This window comes from Poromitra crassiceps, assembly GCF_964638095.1.
Source record: "Poromitra crassiceps genome assembly, chromosome: 9".
Classification (NCBI taxonomy): Eukaryota; Metazoa; Chordata; class Actinopteri; order Beryciformes; family Melamphaidae; genus Poromitra; species Poromitra crassiceps.
The window spans coordinates 53721388-53737456 of NC_139630.1; the positions used below are offsets into that span (position 1 = coordinate 53721388).

At 45.1% G+C, this 16069-nt stretch overlaps 1 protein-coding gene across 1 annotated transcript; it reads right to left on the bottom strand.

The window, feature by feature from the left end:
* Positions 1–222: 222 nt before the first annotated feature.
* LOC310782397 (adenylate cyclase type 3-like) lies at positions 223–15596 on the bottom strand (the record flags this gene model as incomplete). The annotated part of the gene is made up of 20 exons (XM_083643061.1): positions 223–802; positions 952–1076; positions 1227–1353; positions 1468–1584; positions 2527–2673; positions 4198–4356; positions 4611–4692; positions 4895–5166; positions 6106–6222; positions 6807–6894; positions 7376–7537; positions 8611–8687; positions 9015–9122; positions 10257–10422; positions 10512–10670; positions 11198–11325; positions 11497–11608; positions 11759–11895; positions 13677–13826; positions 14940–15596. The coding sequence occupies 20 exons, from the start codon at positions 15594–15596 to the stop codon at positions 596–598; spliced, it is 3297 nt and encodes a 1098-aa protein (XP_083499187.1). The 3' UTR covers positions 223–595.
* Between the last annotated feature and the right edge of the window lie 473 nt (positions 15597–16069).

A 16069-nucleotide genomic window follows, 5' to 3' on the forward strand; every position in this document is an offset into this window, starting at 1 on the left:
TTAATACCAGTCATTTATCACCTAACTATACTTGCAACATTGTGGAAACCACAGACTGAGAAGAAACCCAAATAGACCATAGACTGTGATGAACGGATATGAAGGGCAACACTGACACCTACAGGGTAGATTATTTTTAATCAAATTATTTAGTGAAAACATCTTCAATCAAGACAGTATAAATAAAACGGAATTACAAAGCTATTTTACAGAACCTGAGCTCAAGGTATTGAAAACAATTGAAAAACAAGTTAATATAATATCTGTCCAGTCCAAGCTAGTGCAACAGCACTCTGTGAATCAAGTGCACAGTTACATGATTACAGTTACCTTCATGAATTATGTGCACGTGTGCAAAATAAAAGTTTCTGTACTTGAATCCATTTGTTGGTATATTTTACTCCTATAATGCAATATGCTAGTTTAGAGATGTATTTTGTGCATGTTTGTCTAGTTCCACATGGTTTATATAGCTACAGAGCTTATGCAGGTACGATCTATGTAAATGTAGGCCTATATCTGAGAGAACTGTGAGTGAAATGTACATCCTGCACTCATTGATCTGTCCTTGCATTCCAGCAGCATGTGAAAAGAGTCAAGAGCGGTCGGCCACTTGGTGTGGAAGGGTGGTGGTGGTGGTGGTGGTGGTGGTGGTCATCGGAGGCATTCCGTTGCTACTGGGCTTGTCTTTGCCTTTCAGGAAGAAAGTGAGCAGCTCCCCTTTCCCTTTGACAAATATGGGCCCTCTTCGGACAAAGCGGAAGCCATACTCCTTCAGGATGTTAGAGCAGTCCTCCACCACCTGGGGGCAGAGCAGAACAATTTACCAAAGAGTCGATAAGGATTGCAGTTGAAAAGTAGAATAGAAGAGCTAAAAGAATATAGAATGGAAGTGTTTTTGTATGTGCTTGTGTATCTGTGTGTGTATACACTTTCATGTGTGTGTGTTACCTGGATGTTCCCCATCACCCCAGTAGACTCCATTCTGCTGGCCACATTCACTGTGTTGCCCCAGATGTCATAGTGAGGTTTACGAGCCCCGATCACTCCGGCCAGCACTCCCCCCTTATTCAGACCTGAAGGAGAGAAACACGGAAACATCAACACACATACAGTATGACATAGCCACTCATGTACACATGCATGTCTACGCACGCACGCACGCACGCACCACTCACTCACTCACTCACTCACTCACTCACTCACTCACGCACTCACTCACTGACCGATACGGAGCATGAAGTTGTTGAAGGACTGTTTGTTGAGGTTGCCAAGGGTGACTTTCATGGCCAGGGCGAAGTCTGCAAGGTCAGCAAGGTGTTGCCAGCGCTCTATCAGTGACTGATCCTCTGGCTGGGTGAAGACATAGTCATTATCATTCGCAGTAGCAGTAGCATAGAGTGTTACGTGGTACAATAGGTACACGACAACAGACAGAAAAAGATCGAGTGCTATATAGTATCACACCTTGCGGTTGCAGTATCCGTTAGTGTTGCTCTCTGGTGTGACACCTGAGGCAGCCATGTAGGTGCTTCCTATGGTCTTGATCTTGGTGATGAAGCGGAACTGGTCCCTGTCTAATAGCTGGTGGAGAAAGTTGAAAGCCGTTAGACTCTGGAAGTGTCTCTGTCTCACTCTCAAACACGTCGAAGAGCAGAGCTATATTTACAATCGAGAGAGTATAGAGACTATAGATATATACAATCTCTATATACAATATAGAGACTATAGAACATTTAACTCAGACCAAAACTTTAAAAAAGAACATCGAAAAAATACTTTCTTCAAAACTGCATTTGTTTTACGTTTTGGTCCGAGTGAAATGTTATGCGATCTCTCCTGTTTCTAAATATATCTGTACCGTTTGGTTTGAACAAGTAAAACTCTTTTTATAAGCATTTTACGAAATGTCTATGGGAAAATAAATGGCGGATGGAAATCTCTGGTACAGTGCTGAAGCAGGATGTGACGTTCCACTTTGGCTCTCTATAGAACTTTTCTTTCAGAAATGATACTGTCAGATGAGTGTTTGGCTGTGGGATGCAATACATATGAAGGGGAAAGAGTCTGATTTATTGTGTTAAATGTCTGTTGTAGGCCTACTTGTGTGGGCTTTCGGGACTCTAGAGTTTGATATAGTCACTTCTGGTGTGTGTGTGTGTGTGTGTGTGTGTGTGTGTGTGTGTGTGTGTGTGTGTGTGTGTGTGTGTGTGTGTGTGTGTGTGTGTGTGTGTGTTGGGTGTGTATATGAGGGGGTGGGTGTGGGACTTGGTGAGTTTTTGAGGTGTTTACATTTGTCATGAGTTGTGACTATGTCTCCTTAGGATGGGGACACATGATTATCAGGTCAATTTACACCAAATCAGAGGGGGAAACCCAGATCTAAGGCTTGGTCGGTCGGGAGCAGTGGTCGGTCGGTAAAGATGATCTGGAAGTGTGAGGGGTTTACAGGTTCCACCCTGCGCCGCCCTGATAATACCAAACATCTCCCTCACAGGTACAAACACTCTGCTGCCTGTGACTCACGCTGTCAAAGTCGGAGATGATCTCGTTGAGGATCCGGAGACACTCGATGCCGCCGTTGTTGATGTTCTCTTCGGTGTAGAAGTCAGAAAAGTTGGGGATGGAGGCAAACATCACACCTATCTCATCATAAGCCTGGCTGTACAGCTCCTAGGAATGACACATTGACACGTTTTTTAGTTTCCTCTTTCCTTCCTTTTTCTTTCTTTGATATAAAGCAGTCTGTTTTTCTTTCTGGTTGCAGTAATAGTACCATAGACCAATTTTTACTTTCCTCACTCCTTTTTTAAACTGTCACTCTCACTCATGTCCTCTTTTTTGTTTAGATGTTTTTTACATTTTTCCTTTATTTGATAGGACAGTAGGCAGACAGGAAAGGTGGGTGGAGAGAGGGGCAGGGGCGGCTTTAGCTCAGGAGGTAGAGCGGGTCGGCCAATGACGCAAGGGTTGGCGGTTCGATCCCCGCTCCCTCCCAGCTGCTGTCGTTGTGTCCTTGGGCAAGACACCTAACCCTCCTTGCTCCCGATGGTGTGTAGGCACCCTGCATGGCAGCCTGCCGCCATCGTTGTATGAATGGGTGAATGTAGACTACCTACTGATTGTATTAGTGGTACGCGCTCTACCAGGTGAACCACCGATGATGACACCGCCGTGACATCATCGATGATGATGTCAGAGTTCACCTGTGAGGTCATCAGCGATGTCAGACGGTCTAGGCTGACTGTGATGGCAGACGTGACTTTATGAAGTCACCGATGATGTCATACCTCCCCGGACGTTGTGACATCACCAACGATGTCATACACCAAATGTGGGGGGGTATATAACAAGGTGTTGTTCTGTTATGATATGTATTCTTGGTCCTATGTTTCCCTTTCTGTATAGACCAAATCACCGTGACGTCACCATGTAAACAAATTTACTTCCGGGTACCACTTGGGGAAGGCGGCAGGTTCAAATGTGCGTGTTGTCAAATAAATGCTGTCAAACCCTCTCGTTGTTTTCGGCCGACTACTTTCAATTTAAATGGTTAAACGGTTGGTAAACATGCTTGTCCGACGTATCTAGCCTTTCTTCTGTGTTTGTTTTATGTAGTGTTAGCTAGCTAATAACGTTTGTTTGTCTGTCAAACTCGCTGTTTTTTTGCAGACTCGTTAACGTTAGCTACAGAGCTACTGACGCGACGTTAATTTAATTTAGCTTCAAGTCTACTCTGGTGACTGGTCTGGTCCAACAGGTAAATTAGCTAGTCTGGTCTCCACTAACGTTAGTGAAAGTGTTGTTATGAATGATATTAAACAACAACACAACACGGACGAACCATTTTTGTCTTCTTTGTCTGTTTTTGTCTTCAACATGTCAGTTTGTGCCGTTCACCGCCATTATAATGTGTGGACCCAGGGGTACCCGGAAGTAAATGTAAACATCCCGCTGATTTTTGGTCTATACGATGTATACTGCTTCTGCCTGATATTCAATAAAGATCGCCCGAAAGACATCTCTGTGGTTCTAACCGATCACTGCCCGTGAGCCCTTACCTAAGATCCAGCACACTTCACACAAGGCAAGCACATAAACTTCCTTACACCACTCAAGTCCCTTTTCTCCACTAACTAACTACCCCCCCCCCCCACACCCACATAAATATGCATGTTTCAACGGACGCACACACACCTCGTCTCTCTTCTTGGTGCCCAGGAAGTGTTTGGCGACATGCTCAGGCAGCATGTTGGTCACCAGCGCTTCGTTCCAGCGCCTCATCTCAAACACCCTCTCCTTCTGCTCGTGCACTCCGATCTTCCACAGGAACAGCTTCCGAGACTGACGCTCCACCTACACACGTGTGTGTGTGTGTGTGTGTGTGTGTGTGTGTTTGAAAGACAGAGCACGAAAGGGATAAGAGTTAGTTCCATATAAGATATTAGTCAGATATTTGGGGAGAAATGCATGTCATTATGGAAAATCTAAGAACTGCATTATGCCTTTTGGAGTGTTTTTGACAGCTTTGTGAGGCTGTGACCGACAGGTTGCGGGCCAGTGATTGAAGTGTGATAAGTGTGGTTGTTGTGGAGGAGCGCGTGACTCACATGGCGGGCAAAGCAGTAGAAGCTAATCGCCATGACGATGATCATCATCGTCATCAGGTACTTGGAGGGCACTGTGGTTGTTCTGGAGAGAAAGAGAGAGTGAAACAGACAGACAGACAGACAGACAGACAGACAGATAGAGAGATTTACAGGATGTAAAAGTAATGGGACTTTGAAATAAACATTCAATATTTTTTTTTATTATTATTGCTAAATACGTGCACATTATGATATGGAAAATTTGCTAAGTAGGTAAAAAAGTCATTTTAATATGCATTTCTCACCTGTAGCTGCCGAACCGTATGAAATCATACAGGTCGTAGATGTCCCGCCAGCTGTAGATATTGACGGCGCCGGTTGCTGTGATGACCATCACCATGAGCCCGAGTTTGGTCAGGTGGCTGACCTGCACCAGCATGGTGGTTGCTATTAGAGACATCACCGCCATGAAGCTGTAGTGTTTGGGATTGTCTGCACAGCCTCGGTCCCCGAGTGACTCCAGCATGGGACCAGAGGTGGTGTTGAAGACCCACAGGGACGGAGGGACACAACTCAACTGCAACGCCAGATGGAGTGACAGAATACGTGAATAACTTGGGCAGGGGATGAGTTACTTCAACATCTTCTTTTAAGCACAGTGCTAGGTTGTGGTTGACTATGAAGAGTGGGGCGAGCGAGGCCACTGTCGGCAGCTTTGGAGGAGGCGGCCTTCCAGTCGACACTCGGGGAACAACAGTCCCCTGTGCCCGGATGCATGCGTCACAATTCTGAATTAAGAAACTGAATTTGTTTTGGGAAAACTGAATTTGAATACTTACAAGTAAAATTCAATAATAATCATATAGCGTTTCATTTTTCAGTTCAAGTCAGCATTTCAGTTTCAGAACAGCAAATTCACATGAATGCAATTCAAATACAATCACTGCTGGCAGTAATCTCTTAACATTATTAGTGCATAACCTTGTTGTTGTCATGTTAGTTCTTGTGGCAATTACAAAATCAAAAGAAAAGAGTCACAACAATGTCAGTTACTGTTTGGTGTATGTTACGAGGCGAGGATATTCCTATTGAGAATAAATGCATAATTATGTATGTCAAACCTATTGATGTATATTTTGTTTTTCACAAGTTATAGCATTGTGTGAGTGTCACCTTGTTGTCCATAAGACGACTCTGACAGAAAAATAAGTGTTCACGTCATTATCCTCTCTTCCTGCCAGACTAAAGACTAAAGTGTGTGGAACAGCCAGTTCCTGTGGGGCTGTGCCAAATGAGGCAGCAGGCAGCGAGACAGACAACTACAGCCCTCTAATGGACCTCATTGGGAACAGGTAGTCAGACACATCAAAGGCACTGATAGTTTGATGAAGACAAAGTAGGAACACACACACAAACACACACACACACACGCACACGCACACGCACGCACACGCGCGCATACACACACACACACACACACACACACACACACACACACACACCATATGAGTCATACCATATCGGCGATCTCAGCCATGGTAAGAACGAAGATGGCTGCCATGGCCCATGTGTTCCTCGCCCAGCGTGTGCCATCAAGCCACGCTGAGAAAGACACCAGCCTCTTGGAGAACATCTGTGTCAAACCAGCATTGTTGTCATGATCAACATCAAAATAATCTACTACTAATAATAATACATACACTAATCATTTGTGATTTTGTCCTTTAGATATCTTCGTTTAATCTCTAAATATTGATATGACCGCTACGCTGCATACTTACACTAAGACACATTCCTCCTATGTAATCTTGCATTATTGTGGCAATAAAGTGATTCTCATTCTCAAGTAGCCTTCAGCCATAGATGTAAGGCAATAAATAGTTCTCCAAGTACAGTCAGCAGGTCAAAATACTCATGATGATAATAAACAATTGCCATATTTTCTCTATGTCTAACTCTTTACCCATAAATACCAACTTTATAAGACCATTTTACAAGAATTTAAAAACCCAAAAGATAAGGGAAATTAAACATGCTCAGTATCAGAGTTCCGCTTTCTTTGTGTGTGTGTGTGTGTGTGAGTGCGTGCGCGCGTGTGTGTGTGTGTCTGTGTGTGTGTGTGTGTGTGCGAGTGTGTGTGTGAATCCCTTTGTTGTCTGAGTTCATCTGCGAAAAAGGTTGTGAAACACCGACATGATGATTTCTATGCCTTCTCACCCTGGGGAAGACGGCAGCAAGAGAGCAGACTGTGAGGAGGAGCAGCAGCACCTCTCCTATGGCGAGAGTCACGTAGTTCACCGTCAGCCTGAAACAAGGGAGACACATCCAGGCTCCACTTCCCACACACCATGGACACAATGCACTGTGTGTAATGTTCTTTCTTGTGTGTAATATGTGTACACACACTAGTATGAGTATACGACCACTACTAGTAGCAGCACAGTTAATAGTGTATGTGTCCGACGTTGCCAGTTGCCATTTCTGGCACCAACCCATATTAAGTTAATATGGGTAACCCAGGGGTGGAGGGGGATTTGAACCGCCGACCATCTGCTTCCAAAGCGCACGCGCTAACCACTATGCCAAGAGAGCTAAGCTCCCTTGGCGGCGCTGGTTAACGGGCCTTTATCCTGGGGAGTGAGTTTAACCAACCTGCTCGCTACCACTCGGGACTAACGAGGACTCAGACTTACATCTGGATACATCTGAGGTTCATATCTGCTGTCTATTGTGAAGGATGGAGTAGGCGGGTAGTAGTGTGAACTATGCACTGTGCTTTAACTCACAGTGGGTCTATAAGCACCTCCATAGCGGTGATGAAGAGGAGCACTATGCAGCAACAGCAGAAGGCCACTCCGCTTCGCCTCTCCTTCTCTGAGGAGTAGCGTTTCTCCAGCTCCCCATCCACAAAGTAGAGTGATACAGGGTGGACCTGCTGCTCCTTCATACTGTGAGAAAGAGAGAGAGATGTTGCAACAGGGAAAAGAGTGTTTGTGGAAGCATGTGTACTAATGTGAAACTGTCTTCAGTCTATGGCAGGGTGAGAAATGAACCGGGTGAGAAAGATTGAGCAGTTTTCAGGGTGGGGGGAGTTTCCAGCACTGGAAAAAGGGCCAAATCTTAGTGGTACAAATTGAGTGTTTGTTTTCCGATATTCAAAAAGCTTTATTTCACAATCTATTTATATATAAATTTGGCAATGTGGGCATTGTTTCAATTTGTGTCCCGGTTGTCCTGGAAGTGATGTAACTCAACAGGAAGTGATGTCATCAGTGATGTCATCATGTCACTTGAGCAATTGTGCGTGCGCGCGCACACACACACACACACACACACACACACACACACAAGGAGTCATTGTGACAGCACTGATGATGTCATCAGTGATGTCATAAGACTGATGATGTCATCAGTGATGTCATAACGGACCCCCCCCACACACACACACTGATGATGTCATAAGGGGGCACACACACAAGGAGGGTTGTGACATCACTGATGACATCATCAGTGTGTGTGGGGGGGGGGTCCGTTATGACATCACTGATGACATCATCAGTCTTATGACATCACTGATGACATCATCAGATCATCATAAGACTGATGATGTCATTAGTGATGTCATAAGGGGGCCCACACACTCCCATGCATGTAAACTTAATGGCAATATCATTTTGTGAGTAACACACACCCCCGCACGCGGCAATAGGGCAGGCGAGGCCACATGTGAGCTGCAGGGGCAGCTTGGCGAGCTGCAGGGCGGGTGAGGGCGCATGGCGGCCAAGCTAGCAAGCCCGCTGCGCGGGCGAGCCTAGGAATCAAGCGCGCATAGCGTGCAAGATGCCTAGTTCAACAAAATTGTGTCTAAAATTCAGATCAAAGAATAAATTGGTAAATGGAAATCTAATCTTAGCAAACCTTGTGAGTCATTTGTATCTTGCAGGTTCAGCCATTAACTCTCATTTTATTCTTCTAAAGCTCTATTCATCCTGCTCTTCACATCTCTATCTCCCTCTCTTACATTTCCTGGGTTTCTCTGTCCAGTAGCTCCTGGTGCAGTCGTCTGTTGATCTCTTGTTCCTCAACCATCTTAGTCCTCTGAGAGGTAATGCCCAAGGCAACAGAGAACACAAACAAGGTAAGATTATCAAGAAGTGTACTGATGGAATTGTTCAACGGATGTATTTAATCACATTGAGGATTTATCTCTGATCCTAATGTGTGTGTGTGTGTGTGTGTGTGTGTGTGTGTGTGTGTGTGTGTGTGTGTGTATCTGGGTAGGGGGGTGAGCGCACTACAAAACATTCTCTAGCCATGTGTGCATATTCCATGTAGGCTTGTGACTGTGGGGTAGAAGTTAACTTTGGAGTGCAGGTTTATGGTTGACAATGAATGATAAAGTCCTACAACTCTATCATCATCTACCTCTTGTTGAGCCTCAGTGGGCGAGGTCCGGGGTGAGCCACCGTTCCCATTGGTTGCTGTTGTGTTAATCAACTGGTTTGAATTTTGATTGGACAGTGTGCCTGGTTTCTGAGGGATGAGAAAATGTCAGTTAAAATAAGAGACAAATATACAGAGGGGTAAACAGAGTAATTGAGTGACACATTAAAGAGCCAATAAATGTGGGGCTTTTAGTGAGTTTGAATGGTCATGTGATGATAAAGCCAGAAGTCACTGAGAGAAGGCACACCTCCACCAATGCTGAACTATTCTCCAATAACTCAAAACCAATTTCTTATCACTTCATTTGAGGTCAAATAGATTTCTCTGCCCTGCACACCGACCCTCAGGATTTAGCATCAAGTCTATCTCCATTTGTGTCATTATTATGGCTACACAATTATAATCGTCTATTTGGTGGAAATCCTAGATCCTCGGCCCAAGGCCTATCTGCCCACTACATTTCATGGAAATCCACTAATTTTTTTAGATAGATCCTGCTGACCAACAGAAACACGTCCTTCTTGGTGGAAGTAAAAACAGGAAATGCCAGCTTAGTTTTTCAGAATAATCTTCAACCTCATGAATTTCAGGTATTTTGTTCTTTTGATGCCAGGCAATAAAATCGTCGCCTGGAATTGACAGGGAAATCTGATTCAAATTGAAAGTGATCTTTTGAGGTTCTATCATTATACATATAACATGCTATATGCACTGACTAGTCTAGATGGGTTCTTGATAGTCTCTCCCCAGACTCAAATATTACGTTGAATCGCTGCGCTCCGCATACTACATAAGTGAGTCTGTGCCAGTTAACAGCCACTGCTGGTTTTGAAGGCGGGTTGAAATTGAATGAGTGACAGGTCGTAGCACCGATGAGAGAGCAAATGGGCTGCGCCTCCCGTGTTGTCTGATCGCAAAGTCGTTACTGATTGGAGAGGACTGAAGCCATCACTGGCATATGACTGGCCAAGTGAACGGTTCCCTCCCATAACCAGCCCTCTGAGGGAAAGTGTCCCAGACCCAGAGAGAGCTCTGCAGCATGCAGTGACGTAGTGTATCAGCGTAAGAACTCTCGTGGGTCTGGCGTCGAGACTATAGGTTCTTGATAACACAATCATTTTCCTTGTGTTTTAATGCAAAGATAAAAACAAAACAAAACAAAACACAAAAGACAGATACCAATAAGAAAAAAATTATCATTAAAAGTTACAAGTCACTCACATGCCCATTGAGCCCGTTTTCCCGGGTCGTCGGTTCAGCCACTCGAACCAGGTAAGTGTCGATGCCTTTCTCCAGCAGGTACTCACACCTGTCTCCTCCGTTGCCCGGCTCCAACTCAAACTCTCCATGAAGACACTCCATGGTGCTCTGGGAGATATGCACTCTCCTATGCAACACGCACGCAAAGATATTGTAAACAAATACACACACGCGTACACATGACTGAGGAGACAGAAACCGCCATCGCCCTCTTACCCAGGAATCCCTCCAGACTCCATCTTATTGGCTACAGTGACATCTGTGGACCAGACGTCAAACTGCCACCTCCTCTGGCCCAGCACCCCGCCCAGCACTGTGCCCGTGTGGACGCCCACACGCATGTCCACGTCGGTCCTCGTCTTCTCTCGCACATACCTGGACGAAGAGGTGAGATCGAGTGTGGGATCTCTGTTGTGTCTCTGAAGTCCATCTGAGACGACAACTACTGCACATTCTTTCACATGTTCCTTCACATCTTCTGCTAACACTGCATCTGTTGCTGTTCCCTCATCTTCTTCGGGCCTATCTCCCCATGATCCACCTCCGTATTCCTCATGGTGAACTTTGGTATGATTGAGACGCAATGCAACCCGACTCGTCTAGTCTTCCTTCTCCTCATTCTTTTTTCTAATTGTGTCTTTTCTGTCTTGATTGTAAATCTACTCATTAGTTAACGTTGTCTCATAAACATGCTATACTATACTTAACAACATAAACATTTGAAATTGGCCCTAGCCTTACTTCCCGTTGCAGTGTTTGCTAATACAATAACTGACAGGAAATAAACCCGAGTACAAACTGTTCCCTAGCAACAGAATTCCGGTGAAACTGTGTATACAATAACATTTGTCTTAGAAAAGTGCCCTGGAAAAAAGAAGAAAAACGTTCTTCTCTTTACTTACGAGATGGCATCTACCATGGCCAGGCCCATTGAAATGGAGCAGGCAGCATGGTCTTCTCTGTAGTCAGGAAGACCACAGATACAATAGTAGCAGTCTCCCAGGATCTTAATCCTCAGCTGGTGATGTTCCTGCAAGAACAGGACAGAGCCAGATCAGAATAGCGTTTACATTTAGTGTATACATCAAGAATACCTTGAGTTTCAACAGCTGATTTGGCTGACGTTCTTACAAACATCTAACCTGACTCCGCCAGATGGGGCGGTATTAGGATAGGATAGGAAAGGAATAGAGATACTCACAGCTGCCAGTTTATCGAAGCGGGCAAACAGTTCATTAAGCAGCTTTACGAGCTCCTGTGCACTGCAGCACGACGACAGCTGGGTGAAGCCCACAATGTCAGCAAACAGGATACTGGAACAGAAGGGTTGGGGGGAGAAACGTAACATTTAACATCACTGAAGCTGTAAGAAAAAAAAAAAAACCTTCCTGTCATGTTGGCGATCACAAACTAGCACCTTTGAAAGTTCCACTTTTGAAAAAGCTGATTGCCGGGTTTCTGACCTGACGTTTTCATGGCGGTACATGTACATGGTGTTGAACTGCTGATGCTGGCCCTCGTTCTGATTGGCCTGCTTCTTCATGCCCTGCAGCATCTCGTCAGCTATGTGTTTGGGCAGGATGGACAACAACAACTCCTCCTACATGGAGACACCGGCAGGGAAAGTATGAGTTCAGCTGTGTTCATTTATTACAGACGTACAGAAGAATATTGTAAGTCGCTTTGGATAAAAGCGTCTGCCAAAGGACGTAATGTAATGTAAATGTAATGAATAAGGTGTCTGTGTTTCGTGTCTGTGTGTAGACAAGCGTGAGACTGAGGCAGCAAAGCGGATCCCAGCAGCTCTCACAAGAGCCCGTCAGGCCGTCAGATGTGTTCTGATTGGCTGGTTGTACCTGTCTTGTGGCAGCCCCCAATGCCAGGGCATTCTGGGAATTCTCTCTCTCTCTCTCTCTCTCTATTTCTATCTCTTTTCCTCTCCCTCCCTCGACAACTCATGGGTCTGCTCTGTTTGTTCCACAAATAGTCACCGTCAGAAACAACATGCGCCGACAGACAGGATGGAGTGTGCGGTGAAATGGAAGGATAAACAGTAAAATCAAGGCTTTGTACAAGAATATTCTAAAAATATTACACTTTGTGTTGGCAAAGGAAGAGGTTGGAGACAGGGCTGGGAAACATTAATTAACTCTGAATTCACAATTAAGTATGGATTTTGCAGGTGTCAGTTTCAAATTTTGTCTTGGCATGTCATATTCAACATATAAAATAACTGTAGAGGAATGATGTATCAAGTGTGAACCGAGTTGATCCCTGGCTGGAAGCCATACTGTTTATTTCCTTATATTTATTTGATTGATGTGATCCTTCACCGTTCAGCCTCACATCTGGGAGACCCGGATGATAGATGATAGTCAATTAGCAAGATCAGCCCATCAGCAAATGAACCACAGATATATATATATATATATATATATATATATATATATATATATATATATATATATATATATATATATATATATATGACTAAATGGCCGACGAGGAGAAGGTAACAAGGTTAGGACTCGAGAGTCAGTCTACTGGAGCTCTGAGCTAAGTGCAGGATGGGGAAACACAAATAGGACATCATGCAATTAAGTGCAATATAAAAATAAACGTTATAAAAATAAAATTTCAAATCAAAAGGTCATTAAAAATATCGAATTATATCAAATTCCACAATGCTTGGCCCTCTAGCCATTGCTCATTGCCCAGTTCAGGCCAGGCTTCCTTGGTAATCACGGAGCTGAAGCTGAGTGCAGTGTGACACGTTGATAACGATGGCTCAATGTTGATAACAACAGTCTCTCTAATCAGCCTATTAACCAGGAGCTGAGCACAACACTCCGCAATTAGGCAGCGCTGGGGTGTTCCAGCTCACAAGTCACATGACAGGTGTACCTATGGGTCTGTGTGTGTGTGTGTGTGTGTGTGTGTGTGTGTGCGTGTGTGTGTGTGTGTGTGTGTGTGTGTGTGAAAACAACATTTTGGGGATCTTCGGAAACCAAGACTAATGAGGCCTTTGCAGCACTTTACTGCTAAAGTGCTATAGATAAACTGAGGGGAACACACTGTGACAGTGCCATTTCAAAGCAAATGTTCATTATTGAGAATTGTGGAGCTTTGGTATTGATATAAATGACTGAGCCCTTTCACTGGGCCTGTACCAGGCTGGCCCGGCCCGTTCAGTAATGATTACTGAACCGGCAATCCATCCACGGGCGAGGAATCCATCAGTGTCGCGCACGCGTGTGTTTGTCTTGGCTATGAGGACCCAAAAGAGGGCCCACAAGTATCCAAACCTTAGTGTACGGGGTGTAGTGACCCTGTGTGCATTGTGTGTGTGTGTGTCTATGTGTACGTGCATGCCCTACTTACCTGCTGGGTACTCTGCTCCTCCAGGGTGAGTTTGACCTCAAGGGACTGACGCGCTTCCAAGAAAGCCGTCCTGTACTTCCTGTCGGCCATGTAGAAGGACAGCACCCCAACAGTGGCCGAGCAGAGGTACAGCATCACATTGGCTATGAGCTGGAGGAGAGAGGACGAAAGGACGGGATGGGACTTGTGGGTCGGTGCCACAGTGTTAATATGTAGTTTGTTCTTATAGGCCTAGTCATTATATACCCCCTCTACAATTTATTTATTTTGATTTTTTTTTTAAAGAAAGCAGTTTCTCACTTTGGTATATAAGTTCATGAAGTGTCAGCCACCATAATGGCTACCTCACCTAGCTGTAGTCACATCGCTTTAACTCAAACTATGGAAAAGCTAGCCAACTTTCAGAGGCTGTAGGGGACGGACACATGTTTAAAGCTAGGGTGAAGATCGTGATATCATATGAAACTAGAAGACTATAAAGGCATCCATCGGTATCAACCATGTCATCTTGTCGGGAAGGCGGCCAAATAACGCTCCAAATTTAGGCTACATTTTGGTGAGGGGAAAACTGGCATGGACATTTTCAAAGTGGTGCTTTGACCTCTAACCTCAAGATATCTGAATGAGAATGGGTTCTATGGGTACCCACGAGTCTCTCCTTTACAGACACGCCCACTTTATGCTAATCCCATGAAGTTTTTTTAAAGCAAAAAAACATGCATTTTTTTGCATGCAGTAAAAATGTATTATTTCCCCCCATTCTAGTTGAATTATACAGTACTACTGGGGTCCCTAAACAATCTTGGAATTGCATAATTTGGGAATGACTGGAAATCTGAGACTCTTGTGGATTCAATGAGCCCAATTGTATTCATGTGATACTAGTCTCCATAATAGCCATTTCATTTTAGCGAGACCATTTTTCGAAACTTGATCTCATCGGTTCATCGGGGACCATAACGATACTGTACAGCCCAGTCCGCACTATAGTGTCACTAGTGCACCCCCACTGAATTCAGATGCACCTGAAGCCATTTTGTTCTGGAACCAGGCGTGATTTGAACCCTTTTACCTGGACCAGCTGTGTATAACTAACTCCCCAACTATCAGGTTGCTCCCCTCCCCACTGCTCCTCCCACCTGTGTGACGTTAACAATGGTGTTATAACACTAGAGCTTAACTTGGGCCTCTTTCATCCTTTTGTTGAGGGTTGCAGCCAGGTGCATGTCATTTGCATGCAGCACACCCCTGAAGGCTGTTTACCTGTCTGACCAAGATGGACCCCTGCAGGTTCTCCTGGTACGTCTGAGCGACAGTCACCCCCAGAGCCAAGGTGTGCACCCCGCAGCCCAGGACGGTTAGCAGCAGGAGGGACACCAGGTTCAGCGGCAGCATCAGAAAGCAGGAGAAACTGAAAAAGGCCTGCCATCCCACGGAGTCACTGGCTTGGGTTAAATGCCGGTAGTTCAGGCCCATGTAGCACAAAACATGGACGGCTATCATCAGCCACAGTACGTATGGTACTCCTCCGCGGGAGACCGGTGACGCGGGAAGCTGCCGCAACCAGCACAGCACGTACAGCACAACATCCGCAGCCAACCCCACTGCTGCGACCACCACCATGGCCAGGTTGTCCTCGCTGTACATCACGGCGCACATGGCGATGATGTAGCTGTTGAAAAGCGCGGCGAAGATCACCAACACCAGCAGAGTCTCTTGGCGCTGGCGGCGGAAGTAGACCTGGTAGAGGTGTTCCAAGGAGGCAGGCGTGAAGGTGAGGCGAATTGCGCGTGGCAGGCAGCGGCAGCATCCCGTCCGCACCACTGTGACTTCTTGCCCCTGACCCGGATCACTGGGACCCGGTACTGGATGTTCTGCAGAGTTCCCAGTGTCTGTTGTGTGCACCCGGTTCAGAGACATTTTGGTTCAGGAAACATGATCCACTTGATTCATAATACTGGTGTAGGCTGCAAAAGATGAAGATGTTTCCAAAGTCTACAGAATGCAGAGATCCTCAGTCCAGAGAATCCGTATGGCGTCCCATCATCAGGATTCCTTTTGGGGTTAATGACATGATGAAACTGCCACAGCTGTGAAAGGTTTCATCCATCCAAATCAGAGACACGTTTCAAGGCAAAGAAAGGAAATTCCATGGCAAGTCAAGTGGCACTTATTAGAAAGTAACATAATCATCAAATACTGTTTCAATTATCTCTCTCCCTATATACAGTATATCCACCATAAAAACTCTCTTACCTTTAGAAATCATGATAATATTTCAGTGTATGATTATAATCCCATTTTAACACCTTAAAATTGTTGTTCCGTTTCCATGGAAAAACTTCTTGCATCCCAGCTGAAGTCCTGTGCGCTGCCATGGTTGATCAACAGAA